This window comes from Lemur catta, chromosome 10 (genome assembly GCF_020740605.2).
Source record: "Lemur catta isolate mLemCat1 chromosome 10, mLemCat1.pri, whole genome shotgun sequence".
NCBI lineage: Eukaryota > Metazoa > Chordata > Mammalia > Primates > Lemuridae > Lemur > Lemur catta.
Window position 1 is genome coordinate 49,242,862 of NC_059137.1, and position 18,543 is coordinate 49,261,404.

The window sequence follows — 18,543 nt, forward strand, 5'->3', positions numbered from 1 at the left end:
TTCTCTGATTATCTCACGAACAGTGTTTTGCACAATTTCCCCCAGACAGCCTTAACAGTCTCACTGTCTCACAGGCTAGACAGGTAAGGGAAATGTTGCATATTTTACATCCAAGTTGCTTATTAGCTGAATTAAAACTATGCCTTTTTAGTTGTTGCTGAACCGTAAGCGTGCAGTGAGAGGCTTTCTGGCTGCATGATGGGTTTGACCCTCCACCCAAGAGATAAAAATGGCACAAACCACTGCACAAATTCCAAAAAAAAAATCTCCCCTGGTGTAAGACAGAAGCTATGACCATAGCATAGTTGGCACATGAGAAACTTTTACATTTGATCCCCAGTGTCTCTGTCATGTGGGAATGGCTCATAACATAGTGTTAAATGTATGAAGCAGGAAACAAGTTAAACACGCAGTGGATCCCTGCCATACGGGAAGGCCATGTCTTTGGACTTCTGGGAATGCCCACGTTGGAAATACCACCAGAATATATAATATACTGTGTATAGAACACACGATGGGCTTAGTGATGTCATAGCTCTGCATTGCCAATGAAAAACATTATTAATTTTAGCTAAAAGTCATTAAATCTTTATACTTCACTTTCTCTTCACTTCCCTTATAAGCCTTGAGTTTTGGCTCCCTTTTTGAGATGACTTTTGGCTAGGAAACAAAATATTTTATCACTTCAGAAAAATGACTTGCATAAATGACATGAGCAGAGAATAACAAAGCCCTCTTGGGAAGAAATTGCTGGGCAGCCAGCTAGGCTCAACTGTTGGTCTCATAGTACAAGTGACTTAAATTCCTCCCTCAGCAAAATGTCAAATTACTATGTGCCATGGAGATCCAGGCTTGCTTTTAGAAGAATGGAAACCAAGAATGCTAAATCATTTAATTCCAAGCGTCTACTGTGTAGGGTATGATTTCAACTATGTTATGAGCTATAGACAAGACAGGAAAGAAATACAGCAAAAGTATTAACAGTGGTTATTGGTGGGTATTAGTGATTATTAGTGAATTTTATTATGTCCATTATAGCCTTTTAATTTATCAACATTTCTAAGTTAGCATTTAGAATCAGGAAAAAGCCATAAAAACATAAAAATTTTGAAAAGAATGGGCTAGATGTCAACAATCTCTTTAACCTCAAGAACCTAGTAATCTGCCTCTATGGAAGACCGTGGATGTCATTGTTGAGTGTGAAAAAGGGAAACAATGAAAGAAAAAACAGGAGGAGGAACAGCAACAAAAAAAAGAGATAGAAAGCAAAGAAAGAAAATGGTGGGAACAAAAGGAAGATAGAACAAGAATCAAAAAAATGGACCAATAGTAAGGAGTGAGATATTCCTGAGACCCTCCATGCTACCAGTTTCCTGTGCCTATTTCACGTCTCTATTGATGTCAGACAACTCCTAGAAGTTGTTCATGTAAATAGGAGGCTGTTGTAAACTTCCTAAAACTAAAATAATGACTGATATTTATAATCCTGACTGATATTTGAAGTTGGAAGGGGCCATGGACACAATTACAAGCACTGATGTAGAAACAGTTTGGTCACTGAAAGGCCTTATATTGTGTATAAGACCAAAATATATACACCTGACACTGATATTTATTTTAGTTGATTAGTTCAAATGTATAACTTTTACTTACTATAAAGCAATATAATGAGAACAGGGAAGCTATTTTGGTAAACACAAAAAGTGGACATCAGGGAGTATGGCTACTGGTGGTCACACCCAGTTTATTTCTGCTTTGTTTGGTTTTAGATGTATAGTGATGAGAAAATTCTTACTACCACAAAACTAGTTGCTAATCGAAACCATTTTTACAGCTCCCCTTGCAATCTTAGGATATGTATTTTTTCAATTAAACAGACACAATTGAAGAACTTAATGATAAGGGCAAAGAGTATTTACTTTGGTAATATGGCATGTTTACAATTGTTATAACAGTTTTTACGATTTAACTTAGTTCAAATCAGTTGAAATTCATCGTTTAACATGTTTTGAATATTTTTTGTGAGTTATTTAAAAACATTTTAAACTACATAAAACAAAATTTAATAAAGGAACTCTGTGGAACAAGTTCTGTGGGTGCAATTTAAAAACCACTGATTTAATGCAACAAACAACCCTCTCACCCCCATTTTGTGGGTGAGAAAACTCAGGCCCTGAAGGGTAAAGTAATAAACCTAAGGTTACAGACTAAATTACTTAGTGCCATTTTTGTTGTCAGTAATACTTACCAATCTTGATAGGGAATAAACTTGGCTGTTTAAATGGGATTTTGCTATTAAATACTATAATAGGCCAAAGATCCTAGTGTGATTCAAGACAAATGTGTAAACATCTCAATGGCTAGATATAATAAATTTATTTTTAAATTCAAAAATGTGTGGCTTTGTACTAAGAACTTCTATGTTTTCCCTTTTGGGAGTCTCTAATTTTGGACATAAAAGTGTTAGTTTAATGTCATTGTTCACTCTTGATTTTACTATTAGACCATTAAACCTGTAGTAAAAAAATAGTTTCTCGAGGGTTTGATTCTGCTGTGACTGATGGGAGAACAGACCTATTTTATAGAAACTCCTCTATCTACTTTTTTGCAGACTCTCACATCTCATTTTCTCTTAAAATTCAGAAGGGTTGCTTTGATCCCAGGTATACAAAAGAGTTCAATGAATTTCATGGCAATTCCTGAAATACATTAATCTTACTAAAGTATAACTACGTTTTCTAAAGCAGCTTTCCTTCAAACTTCTGTTAGTGGTAAGTCTTAATTTTTATAGCTTTGTCTAATCACTTCTTCAACAAAAAAGCAGCTTCCTGACATTTGTCTCTAAATTATTTTTTCGTTTTCCTTTTCTCATTTTTCTTTTTTTCTAATAGCCACCTGTCCCAACATTTATTCATGTGCTGTATTAGATGTTTTAAAATAACATAGGACATAGAACAGGCATAAATTGCACAGGCAGACTTCTCTCAATATAGAATGGCCTTTTGCTTTGGATAATAAGAAATAGGCCAAAAATGTTATTCCAACAGAGAAAAGTGGGTAAAAATCAGAGGCTAGAAAGAATGAGTAAATTTTTCTGATTATAAATATTTTCTTCAAATTGTTAACAAAACACTTTTATTTCATAACTGTCTTCTATGGCCATCACTTCTTTGGAGTTTTTTTTCTAGTGGGGAAAAGCTTTATGAAGGTGTGGGAAGTGAATCCTTCATTTCTCCTAGAAATACATGTATAAATTTGATGGAAATGTGTAAAAGACTTTCAAAGCCTCTCTATAGCTGAGTTGACCTGCCTGAATTGGGATAACTAGGCTTTTTGCACACTGGTCTTCCTGTTGCAGGTATGCATAAAAATGTGTAAGTAGAATAATTTTAAATAAAATTGAATTGCATGGGTTATAATTATCTTGGCTAAAAATAAATCAAACCTTTAACATGTCCATAATAAAGTAATCCAAGCAAAAATTTAATATCTTATTCAGTTTTAATATCATATTGAATTTTTAATATATAATTTTCTGGTATAATATGAAGCTAATTAAACTTGACCTAAATTTTACAGTTATGAAATATCTATTCTTTTGTTTCTTTAATGAAAACTTGTTATTCTTAGTTTTCTTTTATGAGGTAGGTAATATGGCTCCTATGAGTTAATTAATAATAGCAATTTCATATCACATGTAGAATTTAGAATTCATAAACATAAGGTAGAAAGAGTGCAAGAACATAAAGTTTAAAAAGTTAATAGAAAACAAAAACTAAAATTGCATTGCTTATAATCCCAAAGTATAATAATTTGCATCAACATTGCCCATATAGTATTTTAACTATTCGAAGCTTTCTTTATATGTGTATGTATATATAAATTAGTAAACTATGATTTAAAAAAATAACATTGAAGTGTTTCTCAGAAATCCAAGGATTACCTTTTGGTGCTCATAATTACTTTTCCAGGGGAAGAATTTTCTTACATCCTCTCTATAAATTGAGAATGAGTAAGCTAAGTTACTGAAAAGAATCACCAGTAAGTGTTGCAACTGCAAAAGCAAACGTTACACCCATGAAAAGGTTCTTGACCTGCACTTCCATGACTACTCATCATCTGAGGATATTTCATTTGTCAGGTGAATTCTTGATCCTGCAAATAATGTGAGGGCTAATTACGGTCTCCAAAGAGCAAGCCATCGTGAATGAAAGTGTCAAGTGTCTGATTAAGCTCCTATTTAAAAACATCTTTTAAAAAATCTGACTGCTGGATATAAGTCCTGCTTTCTCTTTAGCAGAGGCTGTTTGTTCAAAGCAGCAAAACTATTCTAATGCTAGTTTTGACTCTAATCAGTGTGGACCACCTACAGGCTAGAATGCATCAGCTGTGGCCCTGAAATATGGTCTGCTCTGATCATATGTCCCTGATCAGGGACAGAGAAAACCTGGAAAGAATGTGAGAACGATGTGCCAGCACACTGGTTAAGAATATCGAGTAGTTCACTGGTCTGGGCTTGTTAAGGGCAGCAACAAGGAAACAGAATGAAAAGAAATGAGAAGAGAAAGTGACTGTGAAGAGTACATCACTGGCTGCTTTTCAAAAGGAAAGCCCGTAGACCCTGAGATTGCGCCACACAGCAGCAAGAGCAAGGAGCCCGGGTATTAATCTCACATGATTAGGAATGGACACCGGACAGCAACGCTTATTTATGTTTCATTTCATTTTATTTTTAATTAAAATATTTCATTTTAATTTAAGAAGTGTATGTGGAACTTGATTTATGTTTATAAGCGAACTAGTAAATTTGACTGACCTGGCTGGACAAGGATCCAAGTTGCACTCCTGAAGCTTGGGTTTGGGTTTGATGTTCTCTGGGTAATAGTGACAGTATTGATCGGCAACCACGCGGTTGCTCCGGAGATCGTAACACTCAGCTGATGTCAGCTGGTAACCTGTAGTATCAAACCATCCAGGCAAGTTTAAACGCACATGCCAATATAATAATTCCTTCATGCTTTTTGGCCAGCTCACATTAATGGAAATTATTCCCCAATGCCCCAGTCATTTCCAGGAAAAAAGACGCATAATTGGAAGGCTCATTAATTTTTGCAGACCTCAAATACTGTGTTTTTCTCAAGTAATCCACTCAAGTTTTAATAATTAAATTATATTATAGGGCTTGAACTTCACAAGGGCATAGCTAGATTATAGGACTCTGTGGTAAGCACTATGCTTTTTATTTTTTTAGTATAATTTAAAAATATAACACAGAATTCTGTATCCAAAAAAGACTATCAGTATTTATTTACCAACTGTCTTATGCAAAGACATGACATTGCCTCCTTAGCACCTGGGGCACCAGGGAGAATAAACTCTCCAATAAATAAATTAAATAAATCCCAACCTCCCCCTTGGACGATGGGGGCCAATGGAGTATAGCACAAGACCAGGTCCTGCCAGCTGCCTGGAAATATTACTATTGCCTAAATTCAACTTGAGTGGGTTGAGCTGAGTAAATGGACAATTGAGATCCCAACAGTAGCCACCACGAATGCTGTTTCCCCGCAGAATTAAAAAAAAAAATGACCACCCTACTTATTGTTCAATTTTTGCTTTATGTAAAATCTTTTCTCATTTCTCTTTAAATTAAGTCTCTAGCCAATATTTCTTAGCCTCCTCCACAAATTTCTACTGTTTACTTTAGAGAAGCCTCTTAAAAAAAAAAAAGACTTGCTGAGTAATATTTAATTCTATTCATGTGTTTTATCTTTGCTACCTGCCTTTTTTATTGTCCTGTGGGTTTCTGGTGGGGAGGTGATCAAGACTTAGATTCTTGGGGTAGAAAATAAATGCACATTGAGAATTTAAAAACATTAGGCTGTTTGTATCATTCTTACCCTAACCAACCCCCTAAATATGTTATCTCTGGCAGGTGGTTGAGTGCTATTATTGCTAAATAGGAAGCAAGATTTACATTTTTAAGGGACTTGCAAAAGATTTTGGGAAATCAGAAGGAGGCTTATAAACCAGATTTCCTGGCTTGAGGCTGTGTTCTCAGACCACCCACAAAAATTAATTGTTCATTAAAGACCTAAAAAAAGACCTTTTAAAATTCTACTGTAAAGATGAAAAGCATGGAAAGTAATAAAAGCAGAGGGTGAGAACACATGTTCCATCTAATGTTTGTTTTATTAAAAAATCAAGTAGCAAATTGATATTTTAGATAAGTGAGTGTACCTTTATTTTTCAATTATATTGTGCTCTAAAGCAGCTAATTTTATGAAGAGCTAATCATTTTATAATTATCCATGTAATAATTTCTATATAAAGAAAAAATTTATCATGTATTAGTAGTAAAATGTGGGCACACAAGTAAATTGTATATCTGAAATTAAATTTGTCAGCCTAAACCTGTTGCTTTGAAGCTATTATAGAGTATATGAAATGAAAGGTTAGAACCAAAATGGAGTAAATGACCAAAATGGTCATATAATCATGTTTTCTAAAGTTTCACAAGGTATTTAGAGTAGCAATTTTTTACATTTAGCAAATGGCCAACCCATTGAATCTGGAACCAGAAACATAGAAGGGGACTTAGAGATTATTTCTTCAGGAAATTTCAGTCTGGGCCGTGAAGTGGGAAGAAGGCTGGTCTCAACATCCCTCACACCTTCACTCAGAGCAGTCTTCCTCCTATCTGAGCTTCCTGGTAAGATTTCCTTTGAAGAAAGTTTTGATAACCTGGAAATACCTGAAAACCACTGATAGTCCTACTTCTTCACTTAGATGTGAGGAAAATGAGGCCCAAAGGAGTTGGATATATATGAATCTAATATTAATTGCCTTATTATATAGTAAGTTATTGTCAAGGTTACTGAGATTATAACAGCAGCTCTATGTGAAACTTACTTAGTGTGCATATAATTAAATTGCTATTTCTCACAAAGCATGGTTTTCATTTCTTAAACAGAAAAAATTATTTCTTTAAATTTCTTTGAAACTGTTTCCTATGTTAGTCATTAATAGGTATATCAAAATAATATATTCCCATTAAACATCAAAGTAATTGATGATTTATTTTAAACAAAGCAATTTTCTATTCAGGACAAATAGAGCAACTAGAAACATTCTATCGAAATGCTTAAAATGTTGAATTAATAGTTATTTAACAACCGTGCAAAGCACTTAATGGAATTTTGACTACTTTTAAGCTAAAATATAACACTGCTCTATAGAACCACATTTTCAGTGGTTTGTTCACATTATGTAGATAGAGACAACATAGATCAAGATGAATTACATCATATAATCTGTTTTACCAAAATTAACGGGTGATCATTTGTCTTCATTTTGAGGTACTATCCTTTTACCTCTTGTCAAATTAATCTAGTGATATCTATGTGGATCAGCTATTTAAAGTCAGCTAATTAACTGGCTTCCACAAAGCTTTAGCCAGAATTTACCTGATGTGCTAATTTTCAAAAGAATATACATATATTTTTATACCCATTAAATTAGAAAAACTTTAAAAAATGATAATCCACAAGTATTGGCTCAGTTGGCAATGAATCTAAAATATTCACACATGGCTTGTTATCCCTCTGGAAAGAATTTGGTCATATATGCCAAAAGCCACAAAAATTCTGAAATTCCTTGATCTAGTAACCTCATTCCTGAGTATTATCCCAAGGAAATAATTTGAAAGGAGAAAAATACTTAGGTATTAAGTTATCCATTACATTATAATAGTAGAAAATTTAAAATGAACTAAATGATCTGGGAAATGTCTAAATAAATTATTGGGAAATAATTCAAAACAATTATTATGTAATCACTGTAATTATGAAGAGCAGCAAACAGGGGAAAAGAAAAGCTTTTCATGTGACACAAAATACTGTCCACGTTACAGATGCGATGGAGCAGAGACAGGAATTTATTCTGTGACTTTTCAGGAGAGATGCATTTTAATGAATTAAAAAAGCAAATGGCATTCCTCTTAATGCATGGATGATGGGGTGGAGCTGAAAAATAACTGAGCCTAAGTCAACAGTGCAGTGATTTTTTTTTTCTGGCAATAAATTATTTTCTCTAGTTTAGTAAGTCTGACAAACACTCTTCACTTGATTCCTAAATAAATGTCCTTACTTCAGCCAGAAGAGTGGTTTATACTCAAATGAATGAAGTGTCTGCCTCAGGACCAAACTATTGCCAAATTAGGATATTTCTAGTCCTGGACTCCCACAAAATTAAGGAAAGAAGTAAAGACTGTTCCCTTTAAAGTGACTCTACAGACAGAAAGTGTTCACGGGGCATCTCCATTGAGGCATCTGCTTTAGGATTCAGCTCCATTCGGAAGAAAGGGTCTGATCCGCCACACCACTCAATTTCTTCCATGCTGAGGTTACTCTGCTCTTACAATAGCCAAGTCCTTCCTTGCAGAAGCCGACAATTTCTAGACTAAGTGAACACCGTTACCTCCTCCACAGGTTGCTGAGCAGGGAAAGAAATCCGTCTCCCTCCATCGGTGGATGATGGGCTGATAGAAGATGAACTGGACTGTACTGTCAGTGGGCCCCGAGTTACGGATCTGCAGGAGACAAGAGGAAAGTAGACGTAGTGTGACAGGGCCATGCTTTTGGTCCCTTGCAGCTGTGGACCAGTATGTGTGGTAGCACTGACGGTCTCAGGCTGTGTGATGGACTGCATCAGGGGAGAGGTGGCACAGACAGTATCACTCATCTCACCATTTAACCAGCAAATGGTCCTTGTGTGGCCATTGCTATCCCCACCTTCTCAGTTCTGTTACCACAGAACAAGGGATAGCAATGTCTCAACTTGCGATTCGACTACCATCTATCTTATCCTAAGTCAATATTCCCTTTCCCGTCTTTATTTCCAACCTCTCTGGTATAACAGATAAAATTATGTGGCTTCTTAAATGTAGGTTCGGAAATAAACAATTTGTTCTAAGAAAATTATAAATGCTATAATACTGCAGAAAATGAAACCAATGTCTTTTGTTAAGAAAACATGGGTGCGATGTGCACCGTCTGGGGAATGGACACGCTGGAAGCTCAGAGTTGGGGGCATGGGCGGGGCATGGGCAATATATATAACCTGAACTTTTGTACCCCCATAATAAGCTGAAATAGAAAAAAAAGAAAGAAAGAAAACAAAAACATAAACGAAAAACAAAGAGTCCAAGAATTAAGTAGATCTTTCCTCTCAGAAATATACATGGGTCTTTCTGTCAAATTAGTGACTTATATATTTTAATGTGTAAAGTTACCAATTGGAAACTTTCTAAAATGCAGATTCCTGGGCCTGTGCCCAAAGAACTAGGCAATTCAAATGTGAATGGTCCAAGAACCAAACTTTGAAACACAAACTTATATTATAAATGCAATTACTTTCAAATAAAACTAGTGCTTATGGAAATGATGACTCTCCCCTCCCCCCTTTTTTAAAAGGGGGAATGTGAGACAATAATTCCTTAATGGTTCTTAAAAGAACAAGGTTGAGAAAACCTACTCAAACTGAAAAAGAAGGAAAAATTACCTAACATGAACAGTTAATTTCATGAAGGCAGGATGATGTGTCATACAACACTTAGACTGCTGGGCAAGGCTCAGACTACTCATTATATTAATATTAAAGGAGGTTCCAAGGACAATTGAGAGGATCATTTCTTACCCTAACTACATTACAACAATTAGAGAAGTTATCAATCCAACTGAATCACATGGACTAACTCTTTGTTAAGTGTTTTTAAGTCTTACCATTATCCTAAATTCCCTTTATCTAGGGTAAATTGTTGCATTTAGCCTTCAGATTATTTTAAAGATAGTCCTAGTTCTCTGCTACTGAATTTAATAAGTAGATTAAACATCTAGGATGTAGGAGAAAATAAGAATACTGGAAAAACAGTGACAAGAAATATTGATAGATTTTTGGAGTTTAGATGAGAATATGGAAATGCCCTTCAGAGAGTCTGGGATAGGCGCAAAGGAGAAAGAAGAAAGAGAGAAAACCCACAGAACATCTCATATTACCCTGGGATTCTGACCTATGGAGCATTTGGGTCTTTTCTAATTAGAATAAACAGTGGTACAATTCCCTACTTTAAAACAAAAACAGCTGAAGCAATACAGTGCCTTTCACAAAAGAGGAGCATTGCCTATAGATTAATATCTCTCAGTCCTATGTGTCAGATACAAGGGTACCTAATTGCTTGCTTTGGGATGTAGTATTAATCACATTCTTTGAAAAGCTTTTCTTTTCTTTTTTTTTTTTTTTAAGCTCACAAAAGCCTCTAACTCTCTTGGGATGTGTGGTTATCACACTGGAAAGCTATTAGAAGAGGGCTATCATTTGAATACAAGCTCAATGAAAAAATTTTAAAAACAGAGCATTTATTTAGACCCAGAGAGATGGATATTTTTTGCAGGGGTTCATTTTGGAAAGCTAGAAACTGAACGGAGTCCTGGGAAAGTGAGGGAAAAAATTATAGGTTCTTATGGCCAAAGCGAGAAGGATATAACATCACAATACTTGGAGAATACTTGTTCTAGAATATTCATACAGTGCCTGAGCTTGCTTTTTGATCTGGTTAAAAAGGCAGAAGGGTGGAGCAGGTCCTTTTTGCTAGCTCTGTAGAAGTTACCAATAAAAGCACCTCATGCCCTAAGAGGAAGGAAGGAATGAATGACTAAAAGGAGTTTTGGTGTTAAGAGGAAGGGTTAGTAAACACCATGTGGAAGAAAAGTAAACAAGCAGCTTAGAAAGACTATTGCTCTTAATGAGTTCAATAAAAACTATGCATAATGACTATAAATTAGGAGGCTGCATGGTTCCATTTGAAAACAGATGAGAAATGAATAGTGACTTATTTCAAATAGATGAAACCAATCAGGGGGTATCAAAATCTCTGGCCACATAATCTGGCTTGGTTTCTCCCACACTGATAACATTCCTGCTTTTCCCTTTTGTATAGTCACACTCTAGCTTTAACAATGACAGCAACAGCTACCCCAGCAACCAGCACTTACTACATTCCTATCATGTGCAGGGTACATTTTAATCATATGTAATGTAATCTTAAAACTGCTCTGTATTATATCCCACATTTATATTACAATGAGAAAAATGAGGCTCAGAGAGGTTAAGTGACTCACTCAAGGCTACACAGCTAAGGCATAGCAGAGCAGGATCTGAATTCAGGTCTGGCTAGCTCTAAAGCTGTTGTTCTTTTCATGGTTCCAAGCAATCTCCACAGTAGTGTTGTGACTATATATGCATTTATCTTTTGCTGTGTCCTTCTACTTATCTTCTCAGTATCTTAAAAATTTTCATATTACAGTAGAAAAAATGCTTGAAATAAAAAAAATGAGACTAATCCGATGTCTAATTTTGGTGGCCTAACCTGCTTATGGAGATGAGCCTGCCATGGTCTTTTTCTCTGGTTTTCTTAATTCCTGTGTGCTCTACGCCTTGTTATCATTAGCACTGTAGCTTCATAAACTCTAAATCCTGGTACATCAGGTTCTAGTTCTCAAGAGTATGCTGAAAGCTTCAGTTTGACACATTAGAATGTTGGTGTAGGAAACTAAACACATCTGGCTTATGTAATTTTGACCTCCTTATGTTAATAAGAAAAAAGGATGTTCTGAACCAAGCTCTTCTCCCTGTAATTACAATGTTTCAGTGTTTTTAATTCAACATAACAACTTCTCACACTCAAAGCAAATGAGAAGACAAAAACCGTCCCTCTCCACAGCAATTGATTGCACTGCCGTGCAGAGCTGGAGGGCAGTGCAAATGCGTGTGTGGGGTTGTGGTTGAACTTTAAGCCCATGTAAAATCAAAGGAGAAATTCTAAACACAAGAAGACATCAGCAAGTACACAAAGGCTCTCCCACATAAAGTACTGTGAAAGCACCTTTTTCTTCTCAGTTGGCAAAAGGGTAATTTGTGAGCTCTGGGATGTTCCCCAACTAAGCTTCTTTCTTTCCCTGATGTGGAAACTTTTGCCCCAGACGAGCCAGCAGGGGGCTGGCAGGCAGGGCTCCCCCAACTCGCCTTGGCTGTACTTCAGTCACTGCTCAGAGGAGGACAGGCTGGCAAAGGGAGCCATGGTGACCTGCTGCTGTGAGCCTCTGAGCTGGGACCCACAGTGTCATCTGACTTGCTCACTCTGCTCTCATGGTGTCAAGGACATCATGACTTGAGAAAACCTGGAAATAGTGGAAATACACAGTATGCCTGCTAGGGAGAGAATAAAACGGAAAAGTGGTAAATCTGTTTATTAAATGCTTCAATCTACTATACTCAATTTTGGGCTGTTCTGGCAGTCGACAGTAACACTGTATCCTCAAGAATTGCTGTAAAAATATTTGTAATTGCTTTTCTTTGGGCTTTCAAAGATATGTAACGATAATAAAATCTTGCTTACAGAATTTATGTGTCTATAAATACTTAATTTTTATATAATTGCTATTTTATTGCCTTTCTCCTCTATACTCTGTAAACTCCATGGAGGAGAGTACCATTTATCTTGCTCATCCCTCCTTCTTCAGTGTCATCTACAATGTTTGGCACATAGTAGGTATCCAAATAATTGCTAAATAAATAAATGCATGAATGAACAAACAATTGACTTACACACTGATCAAGGTCCTTTCAAGTACTTTTGGAAATAAAAACTATTATTTGTGATAAATTCTTAGACAAGTTGCCATCTTTTTACATACATCTACCAGTTTTCTTGAAGATGTTACTGATCACTCCACCTAATAATAAAATTCACGAAAAAAAAACTCCCAGTATTATTACAAAACAACTTCCACCCAAGAGCACTTTCCGCCTTCGTTTGAAGGCTATCTCTTTAGGCAGGATAGCATAGTGGAAAGGGCTTGCAAAAAATGCTACTACTTATTGGAATGAAACATAGCTTTAATCATCCCACTATTTGAAATACCTCATACTTTTATCAGGTGGAAATGCTAAGATTAGAGATTATTAAATAAAAATGATACAAAATTATTAGTACCGAACTTTACCTTACACTTCTTACATAATATTCTAGACCTTCTAGAGCCCCAGACCACAATATTGGCAGACACTGCAGTTCATCCCACAGGCCCTTAGTCCAGGGTTGCATGAGAGAAGTTGGTTATGGTTAAAGCTGCCCACAACCCTTGAGTAGGGCAGTAGATCAAAGATGCCTCTCTGGCCACAACAGGTGTACTGTTGGCTAAGGAACAAAGAGGGTGGAAAAGATCTATCAGGAAGGAGATGCTGAGGGGCAGAGCAGACTTGAGTCTGCTGGAAGGACTGTGCCAGTGCTCAGAAGGAGGGCAGGAAACAAATGACCAGGGCCGAGCCAAGAGTGACAGAAAGGTGAGGAATCAGTCCTGTGTCTGTACCTTAAACCCAGCTGTACGATTGGCAAAACACTGCATGAAATCCAACAAGTAAAGCATTATATTCTAATGAGCTCACTTCTAAACTCTTGAAATCTATCAGCAAAACGGGATATATTTATTGGGGGAATCACTACCTATAAAAGTTGGGTAGGAAAATGAATCACAACTTACTATTTACTTCTTTTCTTTCCTACAATTGATTTAAGCATTTTCTCTCAAGAACATTTGGCTTAGGACAATGATTTTCCCTTTTATGAGCACAGGTTGACTGAAATGGTGAAGCCATGTAGAAACAGGCAAGGTGACAGGGCGAAACCAACCTGGGATTAAACGTTTGCCAAAGCTCAATCTCCAGTGGAGAAAGAATTGATTACAGATGCTCCTTGGGGTTATGTTCCAATAAACCCATCATAAGTTGAAAACTGTGTAAGTTGAAAGTGCATTTAATACACCTAATCTTCATAGCTTGGCCTTGCCTACCTTAAATGGGCTCAGGAAACTTACATTAGCCTACAGTTGGGGAAAATCATCTAACACAAAGCCTATATATAATAAAGTGTTGAATATCTCATGTAATTTATTGAATACTGTGCTGAAAGTGAAAAACAGAATGGTTGTGTAGGTATTTGAAGTACATGCACATATGTCACTATTGCACTAGCATAAAGTCATAAACATTGTAAGTCAAACCATTGTAAGTTGGGGACCATTTGTATTTTAATCCTACCCAAGATTCACAGACTGTGCAAGTCTCACAAGGCTTTCTTAATCACACTAGCTCATAGTGAATATCTATAGTTTTACTGTCCTTTTTATTTTCATACTCAATTATTTGTATCATTATTTCAAAATTCTCTATCCAGTCTTTTATCTCCTAAATTATAAGCTAAGAGAAGGCAGATACCTTATATTACAGTCAATCTGCCCCATGCAGCAGTAGCAATCATCTCCTAAATGAAGAATACACACACACACACACACATACACACATAGAAGTTCTACAGACTTAGGCAAAATCCCATTACTTTGCATACGTGATTTCTCTCTAGGCCCCTCCTGTTGTTTTCTGCTATAACAAAAACAATTTGGGGGTCCTGAATTATGTGCAGGGTTATGCTCAAGGCTGTCTAGAACACAATATGAAAGCATTATCTCTGCCTAAGCTCTAACAGATACAAGTAGAAATCAGCTTTCTATTCCCTTAGAATTCTCAAAAAAGCTGCTTTGGCAACAAATGGAATGATGCTAATCTTCCTAACCAAATTTCCCAACTATAAAAATGTAAATGCATTTTGTAAATTGTCCTCTGCAGGAAATAACTGTTCCCTAGTTATCAATACATGAATTGTGAGTCAGCATTCTTAGCTCTGAGTATGCTTATGATTTTTGCTTCTGCCGTATATTTCTCCCACTTTGGTAGCTTAAGTACTCATCAATCAATTTCCTCTCTATCTAATTTGGTTTTCTGCCTAAATTTTTAAAACAGGAAAAACCAGAATATGTACAAAAATATCTTAGCTGCTCTCACAAGTGGAGCTAAGTTGGCAGTTCTAAGGAAGAATGGCCGATGACTGAGAAAGACCCTTTGATGTCTGGGAAAGTCATTCTCTTTAATTGGGTCTGCAGGTTCAGAACAGATGCATGTGGGATGCAAGGGAGGAAGGGGATACTAAGCCAGCCAGTCATCCAGCCAATAGCCAGATCATCCCTAAAAATTAATGTATTGACAGATGTCACCGTCAGTCTGCTCTCACAGCCATTTATCTTAATGGCTACACCTGCCAAATTGTTTCTGGGTATACTATTTGTAACTTGATCAGCCTCGATTATCTTCAGAGAAGCAGCTTTCTGGTATTGTGTAGATAGAGAATTGTGATTGGTTTAACTGGAAGTTAAAGGATTTCAAAAAGATGGGAAGGAAGTAATTTTGTTCTATCCACTTTTATTAATATATACGTTATCTCATTTAATCCCTCACCAGGGCTCTTTTTTGGGGGATTATTACCATTTTATAAATGAGTAAACAGGCTAAAGGAGGTAAAGCAATGTACTGAAGGTCACACACCCAGTAAGCAGCAGAATATACCAAACCCTACAGTGCTCATCCATTCTGCCACAATACAGTGGCATTGCCAAAAATGTTCATACAGCCAACGTAACAAGTTTAATTAGTTCGGAAGAAATGCTCCCCTGGTAAGCAAGATGAGAATTTAGTCTAATTTTAAAGGTGGCCAGAAAAGGAAATACCAGAACATTACTTTGGAACTAATGGCAAGATAAAAAAATTCTTCACCATAAGAAAATCTTCATTTTGTGTAAAAAATGTCTTTTCCTTTTAAAGAAACAAAAATGGTATTTTGACAATACAATTCCTGGAGATATTGAAAAGAGGCCATTCTGATAACTGTGTATCTTATTCAAAAAGAAGATACTGCTTAAATTAGTATATAATGCATCCAACAAAAAACTGTTAGAACTAATAAATTCAGCAAACTTGTAGGATACAAAATCAACATATAAAAATTAGTAGCATTTCTATACACTAATAATGAACTATACAAAAAAGAAATCAAGAAAATCCTATTTACAATAGCTACAAAAAACCCAATACTTACGAATAAATTTAACCATAAATTTAAAAAGGCTGTACATCAAAAACTATAAAACATTGATGAAAGAAATTGAAGAAGACATAAATGGAAAGATATACTGTGTTCATGGATTAGTAGAATTAATATTATTAAAATGTCTCTACAGATTCATTGCAATCTCTATCAAAATTCCAATGACATTTTTCACAGAAATAGAAAAAAAAACCACTAAAATCATGTGAAACTACAAAGGACCCTAAATAGCCAAAGTAATCTTGAGCAAAAAAGAACAAAGATAGAAGGATCCTATTATCTGATTTTCAAAGTCTACTAAAAAGCTATAGTAATCAAGACAGCATGGTACTGGGCTAAGAAAAGATGCATAGACCAATGGAATAGAATAGAGCCCAGAATTAATCCACAAATTTAAAGTCAACTGATTTTTGACAAAGGTACCAAGAATATACACTGGAGAGAGAACATTAGTGTTTGGAAAACTGGATATTCATATGCAGAAGAAAGAAATTAGAGCCTTATCTCATACCATACACAAAAATCAACTCAACATGGATTACAGACTTAAATGTAAGAATTGAAAGTATAAAACTTCTAGAAGAAAATAGTGGAAAAGTTTCATGACATTGACCTGGACTTTTTTTTTGGATATGACCCCAAAAGTAAAGGAAATGAAAGCAAAAATAGACAAATAAGATTACAACAGACTGAAAAGCTTCTATACAGCAAAGGAAATAATCAACAGAGTAAAGAGACAACTTACAGAAAGAGAGAAAATATTTGTAAACCATACATCTGATAAGAGGTTAATATTTAAAATATATAAGGAACTCAAACAACTCAATAGCAAGGAAACAACCTGATTGAAAAATACACAAATAATCTGAATAGACATTTCTCCAAAGAAGACATATGAATGACCAATAGGTATATGAAAAAAAGCTCAAAATTACTAATCATCAGGGAAATTCAATTAAAACCAGAACAAGATATCACTTCTCAGCTGTCAGAATGGCTATTATAAAAAAAAAAAGATAAGAATTGGCAAGGATGTAGAAAAAAGGAAACCCTTGTATACTGTTGGTGGGAATGTAAATTGGAATAACAATTGTGGAAAACAATATGAAACTTCTTCAAAAGGTTAAAAATAGAACTACCATATGATCTAGCAACCTCACTGCTGGCTATATAGCTAAAGGAAATGAAATCAGTATGTTGTAAGAGATATCTGCACTCTGATATTCACTGCATTATTCACAATAGCCAAGATGTGGAATCAACTTAGGCAGTTATCAACAGATGAATGGCTAAAAAAAAGTGATACACACACACACACACACACACACACACACACACACACACTGGAAAAAGAAGAAAATCCTGTCATTTTTCAACAACATGAATGAACCTGGAGGACATTATGTTAAAGAAAATAAGCCAGGTAGAAAAAGAGAAATACTGTATGATGTCAGTTATATGTGGAATCTAAAAAAGTTGACCTCATAAAAACAGAGGGTAGAATGGTGGTTACCAGAGGGTTGATTGGAGGGATGTTGGTCAAAGAATACAAAATTTCAGTGAAATAGGAGGAATAAGTTTGAGAGATCTATTGTACAATATGGTGGCTACAGTTAATAATGATGTATTGTATTCATGAAAACTGCTAAGAGATCATTTTAAGCTTTCTTATAACAAAAAGTGATACATATATGAGATAGTGTATATGTGAATTATCTTAATTTAGATATTCTACAATGTATACATATTTGAAATCATGTTGTAAACAATAAATATATATAATTTTTATTTGCATAAATGCAAATAAAATAAATAATGCAAATAAATAAAATTTATTTGCATAAATTTATTTAAAACAATAAATGAATTAATTTAAAAAATAAAAGTAGAGAACTGGTTTCTATCAGACAGTTTTAAGAGTGATATCTACATCTCAAAAATAAAATTCTGCCATACTCTCAGAAGCAACACAGATTACTGAAAGAGTGATGGGATGGAAGTAAAGAGACATTATTTTTAGTCCAGGCTTACCATTGGTGTGAACTTAGGCAAGTCACTCAACTTCCCTGAAGCTAAGTTTCCTTGTAGCTGTAATAGAGATGTCAGTGTCTGCTCTACTTAAACAACCGTGTGTTAAAAGTTCTTTATTCATCCAGTACTTGTTAGTGCTTATTGGGATCTTCTTGTGGAGATATGAAGACAAACACAATTTTGTCTCTTCCCTCAAAGACAGGGAGATGTGATATAAATGGGAATTGGGGGTTGGATTCACAGAATGCTTCTGGAAATAGAAAATCCCACAGAAGAAATAGGAATTAGTGGAGAGAACAGAAGAAAAGAGCATTCACACTAGAGGGCACAGCATTATGCAAAGGTAATGAGCTATAAGAGTGTAAGGTGTTGGGGGACCTATGAGTCATTCAGGTTGGCTGAAATAGAAGTGAGATAGTCAAAGGTGAGGTTGGAAAGGTAGACACAATCCAGTTTATTGA

The 18,543-nt window shown here is 35.4% G+C and overlaps 1 protein-coding gene across 1 annotated transcript in view; it reads right to left on the reverse strand.

The window, feature by feature from the left end:
* ADAMTSL1 (ADAMTS like 1) overlaps window positions 1-18,543 on the reverse strand; it is a 366,380-nt gene that overhangs the window by 196,909 nt on the left and 150,928 nt on the right. Inside the window, exons 8-9 of the mRNA XM_045563528.1 lie at window positions 8,479-8,590; window positions 4,817-4,955 (exon numbers count right to left, since the gene is read on the reverse strand). Coding sequence (XP_045419484.1) covers window positions 4,817-4,955; window positions 8,479-8,590 — 251 coding nt within the window. The remainder of the gene's footprint in view (window positions 1-4,816; window positions 4,956-8,478; window positions 8,591-18,543) is intronic.